The sequence below is a fragment of the Balaenoptera physalus genome, assembly GCF_965194825.1.
Source record: "Balaenoptera physalus genome assembly, chromosome: 7".
NCBI classification, from domain to species: domain Eukaryota; kingdom Metazoa; phylum Chordata; class Mammalia; order Artiodactyla; family Balaenopteridae; genus Balaenoptera; species Balaenoptera physalus.
The window spans coordinates 36970323-36994737 of record NC_138886.1 but is presented as its reverse complement, the minus strand read 5'-3'; the positions used below and the strand labels follow the sequence as shown (position 1 = coordinate 36994737).

The following is a 24415-nucleotide window of genomic DNA, read 5'->3' as shown; positions in this document are numbered from 1 at the left end:
ATGGTTTATCACAGGATATTGAATATAGTTCCCTGTGCTAGACAGTAGGACCTTGTTTATCCATTCTGTATATACCAGTTTGCATCTGCTAATTAGAGTCATTTCTAAACGCAACTATATTTTTAAAGTTTCATACTTTAAAATGTGCATGTGCCTCCTAGGATGCAGCTCCAAATGAGCCTTATTCAACTTATAAATTTTCCTGAAAATAGGCCACTATCTGGATATCACTGCTCTGAGCATAGAGGATGGATCAAAGCAAAGGAAATGGCAGAATCTCTTTCTGGCCTTTTTACATGTATAACATTCTTCAAATCCACAGCACCAGTTTGTTTTTTTTTTTAATATATTTATTTATTTATTTTTGGCTTCATTGGGTCTTCATTGCTGAGCCGCGGGCTTTCTCTAGTTGCGGCAAGCGGGGGCTATTCTTCGTTGCTGTGCACAGGCTTCTCATCGTGGTGGCTTCTCTTGTTGCGGAGCACGGGCTCTAGAGCACAGGCTCAGTAGTTGTGGTGCATGGGCTTAGTTGCTCCGTGGCATGTGGGATCTTCCCAGACCAGGGCTCAAACCCGTGTCCCCTGCATTGCCAGGCAGATTCTTAACCACTGCGCCACCAGGCAAGTCCCTCCACTAACTTTCATTAACCATCTCAGCTAGGTAATTACCTTCTGGTCACTACAGAGATGAATAGATGAATAAGATATAATTCCTGACCTCAGTGATTTTACAATTTTAAAGAGGAGTGAGAGGTACAGAGAAAATCAGTATAAACACCACAATGTAGATTTAAACAAAAACAACTGACTTTATAATAGGTCACAAAGAAAAATCTCAAAAATCCCAACAAGCACAAATAAGCCACATTTTCTCACACAAACACAACAAACCTGTAAATAAAAAACAAAAATTAGGTTAACCGAGCAAACAAAAAACCCCAGTTGCCTCTGAATTCAGCTTTGATTGAATTCTCATGTATTTCTAAATGATGGTGTATAATCACACTCCTTTTCTTTGCCCCAAGTTAAGAGGGCATTTAAAAATTGTCTAAACGTTGGGCAATTTTTAGCCTCAAGTGTATACTGGCATCACGACTAAGGACATAGGCTTAATCCTAGATCCATCACTTAGCTAACTGTACAATTTTAGGTAAATTAGTAAATCTCTCTGTATCTCTTTTTCCCTCATCGATGAAATGAGAATGGTAATACTATAAGGATTAATTTAAATGGTATATGTAACACAGAATAGTTATTGGTACCTAATAAACTGTCAAAATTATCATTAAACAAGTGTTCCAGTAGGAGCTATTTTTGTTACAAGAAACAACTGTCTACTTCTGCTGGCCCAAGTATAGCAAGTACAGAGGAAGAGAGGTTATCTTAAGGATGAATTAGATTTCATCAGTGTCCAAGGAAAGGACTGTATAGCATGCTTTATAGCCAGGCCTCATGGAAACTGGAATTGAGAACTTGAAAGCTAACAGGGGCTAAGGCAGTTATTTTCGCTCTTTTCTCCTTGAGGCCATGTGCTTCCCTCTGTACACCTGCTCAATCTCTCTCTCTTTCTTATGCTCTCATTCTCTTTTCTTCTCCCTCCCTCCCTCCCTCCTTCTCTCCCTTCTTTCCCTCTCCCTCTCCTCTCTTCTGCCCCCTCCCCATTCTCTCCCCTTCCCAAATGGATTTGTCTGCCACATCATAACTCCGGTGTGCACGTGGCTCATCAGGAAACGAACTCCTCTTCCCCAACATCTCTACAACTGATTCTTCAGCAGGGATGTGCTTCAGAATTACTACAGTGATTTTATAAAATATTTATCCCTGGCCCTATCCAGGTTATTCTGGAAATTAGTGCCCTGGTATACTTTTTTTAAACTTTTTTATTTGAAAAAAAAAACCTATAGATAAATTGCAATAAAAATATGACCTGTGCATGGATTTACCAATTTACCATTATTTTGCAGCTCAGAGAAGCTTCCATGTGCCCAGGAAGGAAGGAGAAGCAGATAGGATGAGCACTAATATTTATGCCACGCTCATCTCTCTCAAGCCTGGCCTCACAGCAGATGAACAGGCTACACTTACCAACTAGCTGTGCCAGAGAGGGCAGAAGGTCATGTGGTGCTGACCATGATGGCTTCAGTAGAACAGGTTGCACACAAACTAGCCTGGTAAACAGGTCTAAAACCAACTAACTGAACTAGCTAATAACTAAGCAGTCAACTCAAGAAGCTAGAAAAAGAGGAAGCTCATAAGCTAAGGAAAACAGGAAAAATTTATGAAGCTGGCAATAGAAACCAATAAATCAGAAAATAGGAGAACAATTGAAATTATTACTATAAGAACTGTTTTTTAAAAAAAGACAACAAAATAAGCAAACTACTGGCACAGGTAGCCAAAAGAAAAAACACTACACAAACCCCCTAATGCCATGAGGAAGTGGCTAAAACCACAGACACACAGGAATTTGTTTAATTATAAAAGAATACTAGCTGAAACTCTATATAACTAAACCAGAAAATCTCACTGAGATTAAAATTGTGTAGGAAAATATAAATCATAATCAACCCAAGTGATACAGAATATCTGAAAATAAAATAACAACCATAGAAGAAATTGAAAAAGCGGTCAAATAGCTGCCACCTACCAGAAGACCCACACTACACTTAATTTACAAAATTAGTGTGAATTTAATTCAAGACCTAACAAATTCAAGATCTAACAAACCTCATACAAGTCTTACAATAGATGAAAAATCTAAATGAAACATCAAGCCAGGAATAGCATGTAGCAAGATGCTTGCCATCATGGTCTTCTTTCCTTGCATCCAGTAATAGTTACCACTAAATGATCACAGCCCACTTTCTGAGACCTCCCAAGGCTCTGCATATCTTTAGTGATTTCTGCCAGAGGTTCAGAATGAGGGCAATGCTGGCAAATGTTCTGCTCTTTGTCACCCCTGAGTTGACAGCTCAGTAAGGGCAGATACCTTGTCTCTCTTGTTCACAGTTGTAGCCCCAGCATCAAGCACAGGTGTCTGGTGCATAATATAAGCTAAACAAATCTAGCAATATTGTAAAGGAATAACATTCATTAAAACTAGTAGGATTTATTTCAGAACTGCAACAGTGATTAAAATAGAAACTCTGTCAATGTAATTAACATGAATAAACCAAAGGAAATAAAAGCCATTTGATCACCCTGACAGCTGTTGAGGAAATCTTTCATAAAATTAAATATCCATTTGTTATTTTTTAAAGGATTTTTAGTAAACCAGGAATATAAACATGATAAAGAACACTTGAAATGAACAACCAGTATCAAACTACATCAAAGAGAGAAGCCAGAGCCAGGACTGGCAAACGGATCTTAGGCGTTGTACTAAATCCAATTAACTGTAGTCACTTATGGGAATGTTACTGTGAGGTTTCTGAAATAGGGTCATGGCTTAGCAGGAAAAAGTGCTAAGGATTAGCTGTGTTTGCCCTGGGCATAAGATGGATGCTAGCATGTAGAGTTGATAGTCCTTCACTTTAGGCAATCTTACAAAAGCCAGAACCAAGACAAGACTGGTCACTATCGCCTTTATTATTCAACATTGTTCTATATGGTCTATACAGCGCATGAAACAAAAAACGTACAGTTACCCTTGAACAATGTGAGTTTGAACTGCACAGGTCCACTTACACATGGACCTTTTTTTTTCAATAAATATTACAGTACTACAGATAAGTGGTTGGTTGAATTCATGATGCAGAACCGCGGATACGGAGGGTGGACTATGGGACTTAAGCATCCTCAAATTTTGATATCTCTGGCAGGTCCTGGAACCAACCCCCTAGCCCCCCAACCCCTCCCCCTTCCCTCCTCAGATACCAAAGGCTCGTTGTAATAAGAACCATAAATGTTGGAAAGGAAGAAAAAGTTTACCTGCTTAACTACAAAACCCAGAGAAGTAACCGAAAAACAACAAGAACTAATAAGAGTATTATCAGATGGCTTATTAAATGAAAAATATATTCAAATATTAATAGCTTTCATATTAGCCAGCATTACTGGTTAGATGACACATTGGAGGACTTGCGCTTCCAGCATTATGGCAGAATAGGTGTTCTTCAGAGGATTATCTAAAGCAAATCAACTATATATGGTATAGGTCATTGTGCACTTGTCTTTCAATAATTTGACAAAATTGTAATCCCTAGAGCAACTACTAAGAGTGTAATTAAAATATATGTTTAAAAAACAGGAAAATTATAATGGTATGCTAAAAAAATATATTTATTTAAACCAAAAGAAGGCAGTAAAGGAGGAACAGAGGAACAAAACAAAACAAAAACGACATGAGACAATGAAAACATACATCCACACAAAAAACGTGTACATGATTGTTCATAGGAGCATCATTAATAATAGCCAAAAAGTAGAAACAACCCAAATGACCATCAACTGATGAGTAGATAAATAAACATGGTATATTCATACAGTGGAATATTATTCAGAAATGAAAAAAGAATGAAGTACTGCTACATGCTATAACATGCATGAACCTTGAAAACATTACACTAAGTAAAAGCAAGATAAAAGAGACCATATGTTGTATGACTCCATGCATGAAATGTCCAGAAGAGGCAAATCTATAAAATCAGAAAGTGAATTCATGGTGCCTAGGGCTGGAGAAAAGGGAGTTTTGGGTGGTGATGGATGTAGATACAGAGAGTGACTGCTAATGGACATGAGGTTTCTCCTTGGTGATGAAAATATTCTAGAATTGATTGTGGTGATATTTGCACAACTCTGTGAATATAATAAAAACCACTGAATTATAAACTTTAAATGGGTGAATTATATCTCAATATAAAGCTGATTAAAAAATAAAATTATAGGGACTTTCCTGGTGGCGCAGTGGTTAAGAATCTGCCTGCCAACGCAGGGGACATAGGTTTGAGCCCTGGTGCAGGAAGATCCCACAAGCCGCGAAGCAACTAAACCCATGTGCCACAACTACTGAGCCTGTGCTCTAGAGCCCGTGAGCCACAACTACTGAGCCCGCGTGCCACAACTACTGCAGCCCTCACGCCTAGAGCCTGTGCTCTGCAACAAGAGAAGCCACCGCAATGAGAAGCCTGCGCACCGCAACAAAGAGTAGCCCCTGCTCGCCGCAACTAGAGAAAGCCCACGTGCAGCAACGAAGACCCAACGCAGCCAAAAAATAAATAAAGTAAATAAATAAATGTATATAAAAATTCTTTTAAAATAGAATTGTAAAATGCAAAGAAAAGCAACCCAAATCTAATAATGTAAAAAAAGGAGAGAAAGAAAGGAAGGCAGGGAGGGAGGGAGGTTAGGAGAGAGGGAGGAAGGAAGGAAGGGGGAAGGAAGGATACATCAAGATCAAGTTGGGTTTATTCTATAAATGTAAAGTTGGTTTAACATTAGACAGTGAATATAATGTACCATTGCTTAGAAATCTTTTTCCCCTTCCTACCACCACCTCTATAGACGGTATACTTTGGGCTTGGCCATATGGCTTGCTTTGGCCATTGGAATGCTGATAGACATGATGTGACCCAAAGGCATGAAAAGCAGTTGCAAAACTGTTCTTGTCTTGCTCTTCTTCCATCACCACGGCAAGAACATGCCTAGGCTATCCTGCTGGTCCCTGCTGGTCTCAGGAGGAGTGAGAGACAGATGGAGCACAGCTAAGCCATGTGGCCAATCCTAGTTTAGAATGCCGACCCCAGTCAAACCACAGATTTCTGAGAATAAATAACTGTTTTATGCCACTGAGTTTTTTAAAAATTTTATTGTAGTCGATTTACAATGTTGTGTTAATTTCTGCTCTATAGCAAAGTGACTCAGTTATACATATATATATATATATATATATATATATATATATATATATACATTCTTTTTCATACTCCTTTCATTATGGTTTAGCACAAGATATTGAATATAGTTCCCTGTGCTATACAGTAGGACCTTGTTGTTTATCCATTCTATATATAATAGTTTGCATCTGCTAACCCCAAACTCCCAATCCTTCCCTCCCCCGACTCCCCTTGGCAACCACAAGTCTGTTCTCTATGTCTGTGAGTCTGTTTCTGTTTCGTAGATAAGTTCATTTGTGTCATATTTTAGATTCCACATATAAGTCATATCATATGTCTTTCTCTTTCTGACTTACTTCACTTAGTATGATAATCTCTAGGTCCATCCATGCAGCTGCAAATGTATGCCACTGAGTTTTGACATGGCTAGTTACATGGCACTTCTGTGATAATAGCTAATTGGTATTGGTAGCTACAAAAAAAACCTACAGTTAACATAAAACTTATTAGTGAAACATTAAAAGCATTCTTTTAAAGATCAGGAACAAGCATGAGTGTCTACTACCACTACTTCACTCAACATTGTATTGAAGGTCTTAAGCAAAGGAATAGAAATCAAAGGTATAAATATTAGAAAACTATAGGAATGATTTTGGATTTGATTCTCAGTGAGATGACAGGTTTTGAGCAGAGTGACAAAATGATTCAACTTACACTTTAAAAGGGTATTCTGGCTACTGTGTAGAGAATAGGCTGCAAGGAGACAAAGGCATAGCAGAGAGACTATAAAGGAGGCTATTGCAACAACCCAGGCAAGAGACAGTGGTGGCTTAGATTGGGTTAGAGGCAGTGGAAATGTCAGAAGTGGTCAGGTTACGGATAGATTTCAAACGTAGAACATACATAAATTGCTGATGGGCTGGACATAGGATAGAATGAGAGGAATCAAGGATAACTCTAAATTGTCTTGCCTGGGCACCTAATAGGCTGCATTTATTGAGATGGGGAAGCCTTAGAGAAAAGCTGGGGAAGAGGGGGAGGATTCAAGAGCTCTGTTTTGTACCCATTGAATTTGAAAAGCCAACTAGATATCCAACTAGACGTGATAAATAAGCAATTAAATACAGGAGTCTAGAGTTCAGAAGAGAGGTTGAGGTGGAGAAAAATGGGAGTCATTAGGGTATAAATAGAATTTAAAGCCTTGAAGTTAGGACTTCCCTGGTGGCGCAGTGGTTAAGAATCCGCCTGCCAATGCAGGGGACAAGGGTTCGAGCCCTGGTCTGGGAAGATCCCACACGCCGTGGAGCAACTAAGCCCGTGTGCCACAACTACTGAGCCCACATGCCACAACTACTGAAGCCCATGCGCCTAGAGCCCGTGCTCCATAACAAGAGAAGCCACCACAATGAGAAGCCTGCGCACTGCAACGAAGAGTAGCCCCCGCTCGCCACAACTAGAGAAAGCCCGTGCGCAGCAATGAAGACCCAATGCAGCCAAAAATAAATAAATAACATAAATAGATTTTTTTTAAAAACAGATATGGTGGAGGGGACTGTTTTGAAAAGAATAGGTTATCAATATATTCATTTAGTTGCTCTTCCTAAGGTCAAATAACCTTATATCCCTAGTACCCATATTGTGGTCTCTAAATACCATTTCCAACTGAAAGGACCATGAATCATTGGAAAAAATAGCTGATACCAGCTCCAGTCTAGGAATGCACAAAATGAGCCTGGAACATTTTATTATATCAAATCCAAGAAACCTTACGGGAGGGTTTCTTTTTTTTTTTTTTTTTTTTTAAATAAATTTATTTATTTATTTATTTATTTTTGGCTGTGTTGAGTCTTCGTTTCTGTGCAAGGGCTTTCTCCAGTTGCGGCGAGCGGGGGACACTCTTCATCGCAGTGTGCGGGCCTCTGTCGCGGCCTCTCCCATTGCGGAGCACAGGCTCCAGACGCGCAGGCTCAGTAGTTTTGGCTCACGGGCTTAGTTGCTCCACGGCATGTGGGATCTTCCCAGACCAGGGCTCGAACCTGTGTCCCCTGCATTGGCAGGCAGATTCTTAACCACAGCGCCACCAGGGAAGCCCAAGGGAGGGTTTCTTAAGGGTCATGTCAAAAGGACTCAGGAGCCAACTTGAATAAGTGTCCAGTGGCCAAAAAAGGACAATTTAAGAATCAAAAATGAATTTTTAAATTGCCAATGATTGAGACACATCATATATGTGTTAAATTATGAGTTCATGATGGTACTAAAAAAAGCAAACCTCATTGGTCACTGTTGGAGGATGCTACAGAACCAACTCACTACTTGAGAAGCTGGTAATATAAAAGGGAAACAATCAAGCATTTTTCTTGCCTTTCCCACATGAAATATATCTCTGAGTAACAAATAGTTTAACGTGGAAAAGTTTCTCTTCGTAGAGGTATTCTACCTAATAAAGAAGGAAGGACAGAATGAGAATGTTATTTTCCAATTCCTATATTAATGAACCAAGACCAGTGGTTCTCAATCAGGGACAATTCTGCCCCCAGGGGGGACAACTGGCAATGTCTAGAGACACTTGTGGTCATCACAATTGGGGGAGTTGCTACTGACATCCAGTGGCTAGAGGCCAGGGATGCTGCTAAACATCTCTACAATGCACAGGACAGCCCCTACTATAAAGAATTTATCCAGTCCAAAATGTCAGTAGTGCCACATTTGACAAACTCTGGTCTAGACAATGATCATCATCAGTTACTAACATCACAAAAAGACCCCCACTGTATACCTCATGATAAAAGTGCTAAAACCACCTACAAATTAGTTTTGCCAAAATAATCAAATATAAACCTAATTGTCCCTAACTACTAATTTACTGGAAATACAGGGGACTGAAGAACATGCTAAATCACACTAGAAGCTCAGCAAAATTCAGACTCTGAGAAACTCTACAGGACAAATGCCCTGGTTTCTTTAAAAAAAAAAAAAAAAAAAAAAGTAAGGGAAAAAAGATAGTGGATGGAGTTAAAGATGTAAGAAACATATCAGCTTCAAAGCATGGACCTTATTTAGATTTTGATTCAAATTAACAATTTTTTAAAACTAAGTATAATTCAACAGGGGAAATATGAAGAACTAGATACTGGATGATATTAAGGAATTATTTTTTTAGGTGTGACATGGTACTGTGATTTTGTTTTAAAGAAGAATCCTTATCTTTTAGAGGTAACACACTGAAATATTTATTGATGAAATGATATAATGTCAGAAATATGCACCAAATAACTGGGTTGGGGGAAAGAGCAGGAGTATAGATGAAACAAGATTGTCCATGAATTGATTATTGGAGGATCACTGGCATAGAAGGTACATAAAAACAGATACTTTCACCTCGGCCTTGTCACTTATGGCAACAGTACAACTGAGGCATGGGTGATTTTGAACAATGGGTCTCCAACAAAATGGTCTTACCCAAGGTAAATAAGGGTTCATTGTTCTCTGTGTTCTTTCTTTTTTTTCACGTTTGACATTTTCCATCCTAAAAAGTTTGAAAAAACAACAAAAGGATCTTTTAGAAGCCTAACTCAAGGAACATTTAAAACTCATCTTAGCACACCCCTCTGCACTATTTAATACTGTTCATTATTCCACTTTTCCTAAACTCTCCATTCCTTGGATTCCACTTGCCACCAGTGTTTTTTTGTTTTTTGTTTGGTTTTTATTTTTGGCTGTGTCAGGTCTTCGTTGAAGCACGCGGGGTCTTCACTGAGGCGTGCGGGATCTTTCATTGCAGCGTGGGCTCTTCGCTGAGGTGCATGGGCTTCTCTCTACTTGTGGCGTGCAGGTTTTTCTCTCTCTAGTTGTGGCACACGGGCTCCAGGGCGCATGGGCTCAGTAGTTGTGGCCCGCGGGCCCAGCTTCCCCGCGGCATGTGGGATCTTAGTTACCCGACAAGGGATGGAACCCGTGTCCCCTGCATTGGAAGGCGGATTCTTTACCACTGGACCACCAGGGAAGTCCCGCCACTATTTTTTAAATCAGTGGACTTGAAAAGTATTCAGACATTTAGATGGATGCACAGATATATTGCTAGTTGAGTCATAGACTGGAGTTTGCATATTGTAATGTAAATATACATCAACTCTATTCTAAACAGTTTTATTATGACTTTAATTAAATAAAAAAGGTTGTAAAATGTGATGTGTATGTGTGTACCGTATGTGTACTTCTTAAAACAGGTAAAAGTCCTGACCCTTTTATATACAGGTTTGAATTTGAAATTACATTATAAACACTTATGCTTTATTGTTCTAAATAAAGAATTTTACACACTCTCAAAAAAAAAATTCTCTTCCTATATTTCAGCATGTCTCTTGTGTCTCCTTCATGGACTTCATCCAGCCACACTTTAATACTGTTGGTGTTCCCTAGAAGTCCATTGTCAGCCTGTCTCTCCTTCCCTACTTGGATAATGGCATCCACCTTCAGTTTTCTTTACCATCACATCACCCCTTCGTTCATGGCAATCACCTACCTCCCCCGCCCCCAACCTTTCCTCCTCCTGGATTCTTTATCTCAGTTGACACTCAGTCATCTAAGCTAGAAACTTTAAAATTATCCTGGCTGATGCTCTTTCTCTCTACAGGACTGACTGACTTTGGATACTAATCAATCAAGTCTTCCCATTCTAGTTGATTGTTTCCTCCTCCCCTTCCCTATTATCCCTACCCTAGTTCAGTCCTCATCCTCTCCTCACCAGAAGCATTGTCAGCACCTCCTTCCTAATTAGTCCCCCTGCCTCCATACAACCACAGTAATCTGTCTAAAACAGGAACCTGGCTCCTCTGCTTAGAATTACTATTACCAGCTATAGATATTCTCAAACTTGGGTAAACGGTCAGACACGAGTCGATTAAATTATTCTATTACTTAAACAAAAGGAGGCATAAATTCCTAGTGTTTACAGATCTTATACAACTATAGAAAACAAACTTACAAATTACATAGTTGTAGATGTTAACACGTAATGTGACGAATGAGCTTGTTTTGCTGAGACCAAATTGCCTCTGGAAGAATGAATATGATGCATATGGCCTGTCTCCACTGGCTGTGGAAGGACTGTGAATCTCTCCAGCTCTTTCCTCTCCAACCTTGTGCGAAAACTTCGCTTGTACTGAGACAGCATATGGCCTTCTCTCGACCCTCCTGCACCGTTTATAATTTAAGACTGCCTTTATTCTTTTCTCATTAGCTCCTGACAATTAAATAGTATGAGGCTCTAACTCTCCACAAACATGGGACAGGACTCTGTCAGAAGGCGGTCACCCACACGGACGCGGACTGTGCAATTAATTTTCTTTTTAGCTTACCACAGAAATAGAAATATAGTACTTTAGAATATTTGAAAAGAACTCAGCCTCGCTCCCTCAAGCTCTGTCGCAGCCCGTTTCACTCCCGAGGCCCAACTGCCTCCCTCCACTCCGCCGCTAGGTGGCAAGCGGCTCACCGACGCCCACCACCGCTAGTCCCAGCGCAGTCGCCGGGATCGAGTGACGTCACCCATTCCCGGCGATGATTGGCTATTCCGCCGATGACGGGGAGGAGGAGCCAGTGGAGAACCGAAAGCGTTGGGTACGGTGAGCGCACAGGGTCCTGAAACGTTGCGTGCGCACTCAGGACGCCGCACCGCTTTAGAGGCTGGTTGCAGGTCCTCCTCCCGCCTGAGGGGGCCGACCCGATTCCTACATGATGGGGGCGGTACCTGCCTAGAGGGGTCACACTGAGGGGCGGACTCACGTCGAGAGGAGGGGTCACAATGACTGGTGGAGTCACTCTGAGAGGTGGGGTCTCACTTGGTAGGAGGAACACACAAAGGAGGGGTGTCGCCCTGAGGGATTCTGGTACACACTGATGGTGGCCGTGCCATACTGAGGAGAGGTCTCACTGAAAAAGAGAGGGGTCTCCGAGGGGAACGGCTCCTTGAGGGGCGGGGTTTTGCCAAGGGGTGGGATCTTGCGCAAAGAGGGGCTTCCCTACAGGTGGAGGCTTCTTTTTTGAGAGAGAGGGGCATTTGGACGAAATAGTAAGAGTAAGGTACAGGCTGGGTGGGTCACTAGACAGAGGCTCTGGAATCTGAACTTTTTTCGAGGGAGGCGGGATGGAGTGAGGAGGAGTCGGGGCCACACCCGGAACGCGCTGGCCAAAGGCTCACTATAGCTCCGGGGCATCACAACCGCCCAAGAAGGAAGAAAGTGTCAGGGAGTACAGAGGTTTAAGGTGTAAAGGTCGAGACCTGGGAAATGGGCAGGCTGGGCAGGGCGGAGGCTGGGAAGGCGGGTAGGTTGCTGGGCTGCCTCCGACTGTAGCTGGGCCGGAGGGGTCTACTTTTCTGCCCTGCCGGTCCTTGGAGCCCAGGAATCTGGCGGCTTCCGGAGCCAGACCCTCAACCGACAGTGACCTGAGGGAGGGAGGGGAGAAAGGACTCCCAGGGCAGCTAAAAGACATTTGACCTGCGCGTACGCACAATCAGCCCTGAATTCCCTTCAGTTATTCAGCTCAGGCCTGAACTTATTTGACCCCGACGCCCCAGACCCACTCGCCTAGGGCGTCGCGGCCTCTGGTTGCGGGGTGCGCACCTGAGGGGGCGTGGCCGCTGCCCGGAGGCCGGGCTCGAAGGAGTTAAGTAGAGGCCCGCCTCAGCCCCGCCCCGGCAGGCCGCGGAGCCTGAGCCCCAGCGGCGAAGCGGAGCAGCCGCCGCCCGCCCGCCCGCCTCCGCCTGCGGGGAGCCCGCCCGCCTGCCCGCCGGCGCCCGGGAGCGCCACCGCCACCGCCCGGCCCAGGCCCAGGCCCAGTCCCAGGCCCTGCGCAGAGCGGAGCGGAGCGGCGTCCACCCGGGCCCAGCAAGCCGGCGCGGCGGGGGCGGGCCCAGGCTCTTCGGCGTATCTTCCATTCTCCTGGGCGGGAGCGGGAGGGATCGGGAGCCCCTGCGCCCCTGATCGGGCTGGGCCCGCTCCCATGGCGAGCGCGGCCTGCCCGGGCCCCGGGGACCCTGCCATGTGAGGCAGGCCCCGGGCTGGGGGCCCGGCCATGGCCGGGGAACGGCCCCCACTACGGGGCCCAGGGCCGGGGCCCGGAGAGGCGCCGGGGGAGGGGCCTCCGGGGCCGGGGGGCGCTGGCGGAGGCCCGGGACGGGGCCGCCCCTCCTCCTACCGGGCTCTCCGCAGCGCCGTGTCCAGCCTGGCGCGCGTGGACGATTTCCACTGCGCCGAGAAGATCGGGGCCGGCTTCTTCTCTGAGGTCTACAAGGTAGGACCAGCAGAGAGGGCAGAGGGGCGGGACCGAGACTTAGACGCCAGGCTGGAACTAGGGGGCCCGGACCCTGGCGACCCGCCCAACCTGCGCGGGACTCGCCATCCCCTGCTGCCCCCAGGTTCGGCACCGACAGTCAGGGCAAGTCATGGTGCTGAAAATGAACAGGCTCCCCAGTAACCGGGGAAACACGCTGCGGGAGGTGCAGCTGATGAACCGACTCCGGCACCCCAACATTCTAAGGTGAGCGGCCCCAGCCGCTTGCTGGGAAGCTTGCTGGGGGATAGGGGAAAGATCCCGCGGGAAAAGTGGGAACTGTGGAGAGGCCGGGGCTCTTAGAGCCTACCCTGCTATCTTTCCCAACCTCTTCCAGGTTCATGGGGGTCTGTGTGCACCAAGGGCAGCTGCACGCTCTTACAGAGGTGAGGATGGGCCAGGAAGGGGGGGATTCCACCACAACCACCACCAAGGGGAGAGAGAGTCAGCGGCCTGGTGCATCTACAGAGGAGTAATGAGAGGCAACAGGACCCGGGGGAGGCTTCCCTGAACTTCCCTTCAGGCAAACCACAAATAAAAGGCCTCAGCTGGTCCCAGTCCTTTTTATCCTTTAGAAGGGTGCTGTCCAACAGATCTGTCTGCAGTGATAAAAATGTTCTATAGCTGTGCTGTCCAAAACCATAGCCACTAGCCACATGTGGCTAAGGAGCACTGGAAATGTGGCTAGTGTGACAGGAACTGAATGTTTAATTTTATTTAACCTTAATAATTTAAATTTAAATAGATGCACCTGTGTGGGACATGATAGCCTTAGGATATGAATGGGGGACCCTAGGGCACAGACTCACCCTCTTGACTTTTGTGATCCTCCTGAGTGTCCCCAGGCTTATAAGTGGGAGACCTAGAGGACAGACTGAAACTTTGATATTCATTCCCCTTCTCCTACCCCTATGTCCCAGTATATGAATGGGGGGACCCTGGAACAGCTGCTCAGCTCCCCCGAACCCCTATCCTGGCCTGTCAGGCTCCGCCTGGCTTTGGACATCGCCCGTGGCCTGCAGTACCTGCATGCCAAAGGTGTATTCCACCGAGACCTCACATCCAAGGTAGGCTGGCCAGGTGGGTGGAGGCATGAAAGGGGATTTGAGATTAGATTGTAACTAGCCCGTGGGTATTGGAATGTGGATAATAGACAGCATTAGATGTTGGGGCAGCAAGACACTGGAGAATGGGGGACTGGGGTGAGGGGAGTGCTCTGAGGGACTGGGTACCATGCTGTGTTTGGAGTGACGGGTGATGTTGCAAGATTGGGGTGCGTTGGAAAACTGGGAGATCAGAGAGGGTTGGGGTTATTCTGGAGTGACGGGTCTTTGGGGTGCATTTTGGGAGAAAAGAGAACAGAAGGTAATGGGTATGTGGGGATGCTATATGTATGTCAGAACTGTCTGATCCGGCGGGAAGACCGAGGCTTCACAGCTGTTGTGGGCGACTTTGGGCTGGCTGAAAAGATTCCTGTGTATAGGTGAGGTGAATGCCCCATCCCCCTAAATCTCCCAGATGCCCCTTATCTAAGTGAAGCCCACAGGGACATTTCCCTTGGGGTAGTGAGGGGGCTGACCTCATGCTCTTTTGTTTGGGGAGGGTGTCTGGGTAGGATGTTCCTGACCACTCTGCCCCTGCCCCTGCAGGGAAGGGGCAAGGAAGGAGCCGTTGGCTGTGGTGGGTTCCCCTTACTGGATGGCTCCAGAGGTGTTGCGGGGTGAGCTGTATGATGAGAAGGTAAGATATCAACCCTTCAGATCCCCAAGGCCTTCCAGAGACCTTTGAGATACTCTTATAAGGCTCCATCCCAAGTTCCTCAGCAGCCCTACCAGATATTCAGAAGACCCCCAAGATCCCCTTTACCCCTCACACCCCTTCCAACACAGGAAAACTGTCAAGACTCCCCCAAATTCTGACGTATTCTGACAAAATTCTTACATGAAACTGTCAATGCCTCCCCCTGACACTCGCTCCTACCCCTAGGCCGACGTCTTTGCCTTTGGGATTGTCCTCTGTGAGCTCATCGCACGAGTACCTGCGGACCCTGACTACCTACCCCGTACTGAGGTGAATGATGCATCCAGGTTTAAAAGGAGGAACTCCAGACTAGGCACATCATAACCAAGGAGGGTTCCCTGGAGGGTGAGGTCCTGACTGGGGGACAGCAGGAGAACTCGAGGAAGGCTGACCTGGAGGCCCCTCCTCTCTGTCCCCACAGGACTTTGGCCTGGATGTGCCTGCTTTCCGAACCCTGGTAGGGGATGACTGCCCACTGCCCTTCCTGCTCCTGGCCATCCACTGCTGCAGTGTAAGAGCCTCACTCTCCCTCCCTGCCCCCGACCCCCACCCACCAGCTGACAAGGCCAGCCGGGCCAGATGACAGGAGGAAACTCAGGGACCCTCTTCTGGAGCACTGAGTGAAGCTGCCCGTCTCTCCCCATCAGATGGAACCTGGCACTCGTGCTCCCTTCACTGAAATCACCCAGCACCTGGAATGGATCCTGGAGCAGCTGCCTGAGCCAGCCCCCCTCCTCAGGGCTCCCCTGGCACACAGTCAGGGTAAGTGAGCACAACTGGGGTCCTTTTGCCTCTCTCTTCCTTAGAACTCAGAATCATCCAGGGAGACTAAGTGTTTTTATTAGTTGAGAAGCCTGGGGGCGGGAGTGGGGTGAGAGGACATCTCAGAGAAGATCGTTTTCTAATTCTAGAGCCTGAGGGAGGGGAAGAAGGAAAGAAGAGGTAAAGGGGGCTGGAGGGGACATCTCCCCCTTTCCAAAGCACCCTGTGGGACTCCCTTTTCTCAGCTCTAGTCCCACCAGCCTCCTGGTGAATAATGAGACCCTCAGGGAACTATGATCAATGCTGAGAACAGTGACCACAGACTTCTCTGTCTACAGGGTTTGTTCCAAGAGGGGGTCCCTCTGCCACACTTCCCAGGCCAGACCCCCGGCTCTCCCGAAGCCGGTCAGACCTCTTCCTGCCCCCGTCGCCAGAATCGCCCCCCAACTGGGGGGACAATCTGACTCGAGTCAACCCCTTTTCACTACGGGAAGACCTCAGAGGTGGCAAGATCAAGCTCCTGGACACACCCAGCAAGCCAGTCGCCCCCCTACCCCTTGTACCACCATCAGCACTGCCCTCCACCCAGCTGCCCTTGGTGACCACTCCAGAGACCTTGGTCCAGCCTGGGACACCTGCCCGCCGCTGCCGCTCGCTACCATCATCCCCTGAACTCCCCCGACGTATGGAGACAGCACTGCCAGGTCCTGGCCCTCCTGCTGTGGGCCCCTCGGCTGAAGAGAGGATGGAGTGTGAGGGCAGTAGCCCTGAGCCAGAACCCCCGGGACCAGCTCCCCAGCTGCCCCTGGCCGTGGCCACAGACAACTTCATCAGCACTTGTTCCTCAGCCTCCCAGCCCTGGTCCCCTAGATCAGGAGCCCCGCTTAACAACAACCCCCCAGCCGTGGTGGTGAACTCCCCACAAGGCTGGGCTGGGGAGCCCTGGAACCGGGCCCAGCATAGCCTGCCCCGTGCAGCAGCCCTGGAGCGGACAGAAGCCTCGCCGCCCCCGTCAGCCCCCCGGGAGTCCGAGGAGGGGCTGCCCTGCCCTGGCTGCTGCCTCGGCCCCTTCAGCTTTGGCTTCCTGTCCATGTGCCCCCGCCCCACACCAGCTGTGGCCCGCTACCGCAACCTGAACTGCGAGGCGGGCAGTCTCCTCTGCCACCGGGGGCACCACGCCAAGCCACCCACAACCAGCCTGCAGCTGCCGGGGGCACGCTCTTAGCAGTGGGGCCTGTGGTCTCCGGCCTCCACCCTTGGCCTTCAGGATGCCCTGTGAGGACAGAGCGCACATGCTGGCCTGTGCCAGCCCCGGATGGGCTGAGCAGCGCTTCTCCCTGTAGAGGGGAACCTCGGCATGGACGTGAGGAACACAACATTTCCTTTGCATCCCCTGAGCTTGCTCTCCCGTGGGGATCACTGAACCAGACAAAACGTTGCTGACACACGAGACTAACACGTGCAAATTATTTAAAAATATTTCAATAAAACTGCCTGGCTGGCTCCGGGCTGCCCCTATCCGCTCAGCCCGTGCGCCCTCCCCACCCATTCCACTATGGGAGGTTTTGGGGGAGGCCAAAATCTCTTCTAGAAGCTTCTTCACTCTTTCCCTGGGAACAGTCCAGTTTGTGGGACAGGATCTCTATTGGCAGCAGGCTTGCCTAGCAATGTTGGGCGTGGATCAGCCCTTGGCCAGGCACTGTCCAGGCAGAGTGAGGACACACTGCAGGGAGGTGGAGCTTAGGACCTGCAGGCTACAGCTTGGGGATGAAGGGCACAGGCTCTTGTTGGCGTGAGTATCTGGAGGATTAAAGCATCAGGGAGCTCCACAGTTGACTGTCCCTAAGAACCCTCACCCAGCTCACCCCATCTCCTCCCCAGCTCCCTGGACAGCCACATAGCCTCCCCTGCCCAGCACCCCCTTACATAAGCACAGCCTGAAGGCTGTGGACATGGCTGTCACAGGAACAAGTTTTCCCCCTGGCCTCTGGGCCCCTGCCCTGAGACCCTCTGCCCCCGGGCTCCCACGCCTCCGTCCCATCCCCGACACTTACCCAGCTCAGTGCAAAGAGTGGTCCACATCTGGATACCTGAAAGCTTCCATCTCACAGATGGAGGGAAGAGAAGAATGACAGTCCTCTGCCTTCAGACTCGCCAGCCACTCGCCTACCTTGGCACATTTTTGGCTTTGACCATAAAACCTAAAGGGTGGTGATGTAGCACTGGGATAAGTTCTGGCCCCCTCCTATCCCGTCCTCCCTTCTCTTGCCCTGCACAAACCTAACCCAAGTCCTAACTCACCCTGCCTACCTAAAGCCGTGTGTGGGATGGTTCAGGTACAGGTGTCTGGACCCCAACCCGAAGAGGCTAGAGGACCAGGGAGGGAAAAAATCACCCAAGGTCCTAAAGGTGGAAACTCCAGTTAGGTAACTACCCTGTTTCAGGGTCCCTGGGGTTGATTCTCAAAGTTACCCCACTGCATCCTTTCTCACTTCCCTGGGGCAACTCTAGTATACCAAGTGGCCTTGACTGAAAAAGTACAACCTCAGTTTGGGTAGCCTTGTCTGGGCTGAGAAGTTAGAAGGCTGGGGTTCTTCATCAGCTGTGAAGCCCTAGCTAAACCCTCAACTTGTCCCCCTGAGAGAAAGATGACATAGGTCCCAAACTGGTTTTTTTTTTTTTTTTTTTTAAGTAAAGCACGTGCCAGGGATGTCTAGGTACTGGGGATAGAATAGAAAGGAAGCCTGCCTGTTATTAATCAAATAGAAGAAATGGACAAATGGGTAATTATAACATTGATTTGTGAAAAAGTTTTGAGAGTAGGACCTGGAGGGAGATCTCATTACTGTGTCTTTATGAAGGGATTATAGAGGATTTTTGTTGCCCAAAAGTCCTAACAAACTTACCCATTGTATCTTGTACCATCACTCCACTGCCAGAACTTATTTCTGAAGTCAATCCAGTATGATTCAGCTGAACCACCTTGTGCCAACACCTTACGTAAGCTTCTGGCATAATGAGTCTGAAGGGAGATTCGGAGAGACCAGAGGTGTGTGAGGAGTGATGGGAAATATTGGAATAGGAGGAGGGAGGGGGTGTCGGGAGGAGGGGACCTGGAAGAAAGTGAACACTAGAGAGGCTATGAGCTTTGGCAAGAGGACTGTGCTCGACCTTGGTGCATGACATCGGCTCATCGGTGACCATCCCCGCATCCTTCAAGTGCCACCCTGCAGATGCAGGCTGACCCTTCAGTTCACGTGCGTGCATGCGTGCATACGCGCTCACACGCACACATGCTGGGTAAGAATTTCTGCCAGCCTTTGAAGAAGAGTCATTCTGTGGGCTGTTCTGGTCACAAGGAACCAATCCCTACAATCCAGCCCACCAGGTATGGAACCTGTCTGCCTGAGAGGCCATGAGAGTCAAAGAACCTGTTCAGCAGCCCAGAGCTGACCAGAAAGCTGAGATGAGAAACAGGTTAACGTAAAGATGGCTCGTTAAGTTTCAACTCTCACGCCAACCCTAATCAGTTAATAGGGCCATCTGGAGCACTGTGCTGAGAAGCTGCGTGGAAAAGGGACGCACTCCCTGTGTGCACTGCCATCCCTGACTTGATGACATATGTCCCTTTACCCAACAATACCCATACAGTCTTTGAATAGGGGTTTTCTTACTCCATATGCATAAGAAATGTCGCTGATTTTGGCCAGTTCAGAGGACAGAGATTTACAATGGTTTTGGCTCTCCTCCCAACTTCTCTTAGTAATTGAGATGTAAAAGCAACTCCTCTCATTCAGTATCCATCCCAAGGGACAGCAGGAATCTAAAAAGCAGAAAGAGTGTGACAGCACTGCCCAGACCCAGGAGGGAGATCTCAACACTTGGGATGAAAGTGATCACTCAGCAATCTGGTTGCTAACAATGTTCCCTGGGGTCGAACCTCAGTGCCTTCACTGACTTCTGGTCCTTAATCTTCGCAATCTTTCTTTCTTCACTTCCCCTGGAAATGCCATACCTGTGCATACTTAGTAAAAGCCTTTAACATTCAACAACTTTACTCCTTAAAATGTAGGAGGTTTATTTGAAAAGGACTGGTGGTACTCTCCCCAATTTCTGAACAATAGCTGTTTACTCCCCCATTTTGGCTAACTTCACCTGGGCCCCCGATAAACAAGTGTTCAATAGGCCTCCCATTCATCTCATTGGCTCCCTAAAGCGTTTTTCACTGCATATTCAAACTTTCCCACACTCCCCAAGCGGCTAGCCACCACCTTCCCCTCCACTCTTCCACAAGTAGACAACCTTGCTGCCTGCTTTGCTGAAATTGTCAGACACTTGACGTGTGAACTCTCTCCATTTTCCTCCTCTCCACCTCAAAATTTGTCTCTTCTCTGTTCCTCTTTTCCTGACTATCTGTCAGAAATAAACCTCCCTCTTTCTTTAACATCCCACACCCCAGTCTATGCTCCTGATCCCAACCCACCTCTCTCCGTTGCTTTGTCCCATCCGTCCTACCTCCGTCACTCAAAAATTATTCCTTCTCCTCCAGCTCCCTCTCTTCTGTCTACGTTTTCTCATCCCCACCCAGCTACTGCCTTAGGTTACTGTCCTACAGCAACTTAAAAGAATAAAAACAAGTCGGTGTGGCCAAATGGAGGAGGGTGAGGAGATAAGCAGCATGCTGAAAGGTAGGCGGGGGCCTTGGAGGCCAGGTTGAGAATTTTTTATTTTTCTGTTATGAGCAAGAGAAAGTCAATGTAGGGTTTTACACCGAAGCATTTTGTTCTCTGGTTGTATCCCAAGTGCCTGGGTACAGTGCTAGACATATAGTATGTATTCTATAACTTTTGATGTAATTAATTAAGTGAAATGACATGATCTTAACTGGGATGACATGATCAGATTTTTGTTTTTAAAGGATTACTCTGGCTGCAACATGAAAAGTGGATTTGGAGGGGGGATGTTTAGGAAAAACATTCAGCAAGCTGTTGCAGTTATCCTTGCAAGACATGAAGATGGGGGAAAATGCAAATGGATATATAGACTTGGTGATCAAAAATAGAGGGAGTTCCTCTCTGACAGAGTAGGGCATCTGCTGAGAGTGAGAGAGAGGGTAGTAGGGTACAGAGAGCCAGCCGACCACTGCAGATTTGCCAGGCAGGCAGTGCTGGGGCCCCAGCTGAAGTTGAGACTAGAGATTTGTGGCACCAAGCAGAATGACTGCACAGCTTGTCACCCCTGGGTACAGGCATGTGCATTCATCCAGGACAATGGAGCCAAGGAGTAAGTGGGGTGGCTGAAGTGATGGGCCCCCAAATCCAAGATGGGTAGAGAGAGAAGTGAAGACAGGTGATGGCTGACGGGAAGGGAGGAAACAGGGGAGCCAGCAGGTTGGAGGCCTCCGTGAGGTTGAAGAAGAAGTGTGTGGAAAGCCTATAGAAGGCCAGCTGTGGTCAGAGTGAAGACCTGAAGCCATCCTTTCAGCAGAAGAGCAGTTTGGGATGCTGAGGTCTAGGGTTCAGCTGTGGGGAAGGAGGGGGCAGCACTGTCATGGAACTGAGGCTTGTAGAGAATGAGAAGGTTAAAGAAATGAGGGCTGGGGGTGTCTGTACAGGACCTCTCTGTTTTAAGCCTTGGGGGAGTAGCCAGATGCCCCTGAGATAGACAGAGCCTAACCTCTAGACAACCAGTCCATGGACATTCCAGTCCCCTTGGGCTGGGGACCCTGCCTCAACCTCAGCCAATTTTGGCAGACCTTCTATGTGTCCCCCTCCCTCATCCCCACACACTGGCTGGACTCTTCCTTTCAAAAGGGATGAGCATTCCACCCTAATTCCCTGTCCTACAACACCCCTGCCCACCTCACTGCGAGAGCTTCAGCTGCCTTGCTGCAACCCCAGACTGTACCTCATCCATCAGTAATTCTTAATCTTTTGGGGAATCTCAGATGTAGAGAGAATTAATTAAAGTTACAGGTCCTCTCTTTAGAAAAACGTGCGAACAATCAATTTCACATCCAAATTCAGGGGGTTCCCAGATCCTTGACACTGATGTCAAGCCAGGTGAGCCCTGAGTTTGCTGCTCTGGACAGTGTCATTTGTACAGCTGGCTACCACCCTCTTCTCCCCTACAGGATCAGCCTTAGAGCTGGGTGAGCCCTCCCTAAACCCAGTATGCAGCTAGATCCTTCGCCCTGTAGGCCCAGGGTGCACAGGTCATGTCAGCCAGCACTCTGGTTCATTACCCCTTTCCTGAACAACTCAGTGGCTCCCTAATAGATAGATAGACCCCTCACTTCAATCCATCCTTCATGGCAGGTCCTACCATCTCCCCTTTCCCAGAGAAGATACCTGGTGAGGTGCATGTGAAGAAGGGCTTCAGTGTGTCCCGCACGCTGCTCAGCTTCTGCTCCAAGTTCGTCCTTTGTATCTCCTTATTTCTCAAGGCCTCTTTTGTCTTCTCCCCATCTGACTGGCAGGCCTGCAACTGCTCTTTGGTAGCCTGGCCAACCTTCTGTTCCACCTGTAGTGTTTCCTGACTCTGGGCCAGCTCCCTCCTGGACCCCTGCAAATCCTCTTCCCTCTGCCCCAGCTGGGTTATCTTTAGGCGCAGCTGCTGCCTCAGGGTGCTGTTAGTGGCTTCCAGAACCCTGTTCGTCTGCTGGAGCTGCTGAGACACCTGGAAATCTGTTTGGCCATAAAGAGAGATTTGGAGGACATCTTCAGCCATGCTCTGGTGCCCTGAGGCTTCAGCATCAGTCCTTTGGCTGCTTCTTGCAACTTTTTGCATAACAGGCTGGAATGGAATATAAGATCTGACTGCCTAAAGCTTAAGGAGGTACTGGATTAGGTGAGGACAATTTAGGAAGTCACGGCACTCTGAAACAGACCTGGCTGGAAGCCAGACGAAAGCTGAGGATGTGGTGGTAGTGATTCCGGGCCCTGCTGAGGAAGGGCAGCTGTTGGGGAGAGTGGGGGAGAAAGTTGTCTGGGGTGAGTGGGAAATGGGGGGCAGCCATACTCACAGTGCACTCCCAGGCAGGTGGCAGCCACCCCTAACAGCAGGCAGGCGAGGAGCAGGCCCAGAAGGAGGTACTGCATGTAGGATGCATAGCCTTAGGGAGACAGTGGGTTGAGGGCAGTGAGCCCCACGAAAGTTGATAGACTGAAGGGGTGTGGGTGGAGGAGATTCACGGGAAAGAGCATCCCGCAGAGGACTTGGAGCACGCGCGGTGGTTTCTGTCCCGCAGAGTTTCCGCAGGTGGAGGAGGTAAGGTGTTCCAGAATAAGGGCTGGGGATTGTTACCGGTAAGGACTGAGGGGCACTACCTGGTAGGACGGGGAACTAAATCTCAGACGGAGACCGGAGAGGGGGGTACGTGAATGGGGACCATAGTAAGGGGAAAGGGGCCAGAAGATCTGGGTTGATGCATCGGAAAGATCTCTGTAAGGATGAGGGTGAAAGCGGCAGGGGAGGGTGTCACGGGGCTGCCCGGGCTGACCGGAGGGCTGCGCCCCGGGCTCAATCCGTGGGCCAGACCTGCACACCGCGGGGCCCAGCACCACCTCCCGCGGGGACCGGTGCCAGCACCCGACTCCGCGAGCGCCCCGGGGGGCCTGGTGGGGGAGGGCTGCCCAGCCCGAGGCCGCGCCCCGCCCCCACTCGGAGGCCCGAGAAGAGCTGGGCAGCGGGTGGCGCGCGCGGGGCGGGGAGGACCGGGTACTCACAGGGGAGAATCCGCCCGGCAGCCGGTGACGTCACGGGGCTCCAGGCGGCAGTTGGCTGCTCCGACTGGACCCCTGCGGAAGGAATCGACTCCAGTTTGAAGGTGGGAAAGCCAGGAAATACCCCTTCTCCCCACCCTCACCCCCTCCACCGCGCCGAGACCCCAGTCTGTCCTAAGGTGCCTTCTGCCACTGCTCTGGGACACCCTTTGCCCTCTCCGGAGTTCCGCATCTCCCCTGGGACTCTCGTGTCCCTCCTGGGTCTTACTTTATCCTTTCCCTGGGGACCCTCTATCACCCTCCTGGGTCTCCCTTTATCTTTTACTCTGGGGGCCCTCATCTGCCTGCCAAAACCCTCTCCCCGGGAGTGCTCTCCCCCTCCCCCTTCCCCTCTCTTCTCTCTCCCGGGACTCCCCATTTCCCACTCGCTCTCAGCTCCCCAACAGGGCTGCCCTGATCCCTCCGTGGAGCCCTAGCTCCCCACCGGGGTCTCCACCTTACCCCCTGGGAGCTTTATCCTTCCTTAGCTCCCATAATTGGTGCTCATTCTCTTCCTGAGAATCCCCAGCCTTTCTCCAAGGGTATTGTCCTCCCAAGAATGCTGTGGACTCCCCAGCGCAAGACACAGTCCCCCATAAACACACATCCCCTGGGGTCTCCAGACCTGCTTTGTCCCCTAATCCAGTGGAAGCCAAGCTTGAGGGTCCTCCAGGGCCTGGGGGCACTTGAATATTCTCATAGGTGAGTTCTCCGTCTTCATCAGCCTCTGGGTCTGGAGAGGAGAGAAAAGGTGGGGTCAGGATTGGGGTCTCTGGGGTGGGAGTGGGGTCTTCAAGGAGGATGGAGATGCAGAATCAAGGAGACACCTTATCCACCCTTACCTTGTCCTAGCCGGCTGGAGATGCTCTTCTTCAGGGGAGCCTTCACAAATCGCAGGTCTGCATAGGTGATGGCCTCAGCCATA

The 24415-nt window shown here is 48.6% G+C and overlaps 2 protein-coding genes across 2 annotated transcripts; one reads left to right on the top strand and one right to left on the bottom strand.

The window, feature by feature from the left end:
* Positions 1–1595: 1595 nt before the first annotated feature.
* CD72 (CD72 molecule) lies at positions 1596–24415 on the bottom strand. The gene is made up of 9 exons (XM_082468473.1): positions 24333–24415; positions 24116–24223; positions 23455–23526; positions 22752–22841; positions 22078–22413; positions 19402–19550; positions 18634–18749; positions 17782–17928; positions 1596–9359 (listed from the first exon to the last, which is right to left on the bottom strand). Exons 1-8 carry the CDS (start codon positions 24412–24414, stop codon positions 17787–17789), a joined length of 1095 nt encoding a protein of 364 aa, XP_082324599.1. The 5' UTR covers position 24415; the 3' UTR covers positions 1596–9359; positions 17782–17786.
* On the top strand, positions 11897–17230 carry TESK1 (testis associated actin remodelling kinase 1). Its single transcript, XM_082468397.1, has 10 exons — positions 11897–13126; positions 13251–13372; positions 13503–13551; positions 14086–14232; positions 14566–14648; positions 14815–14905; positions 15152–15235; positions 15387–15476; positions 15613–15727; positions 16066–17230. Exons 1-10 carry the CDS (start codon positions 12908–12910, stop codon positions 16950–16952), a joined length of 1887 nt encoding a protein of 628 aa, XP_082324523.1. The 5' UTR covers positions 11897–12907; the 3' UTR covers positions 16953–17230.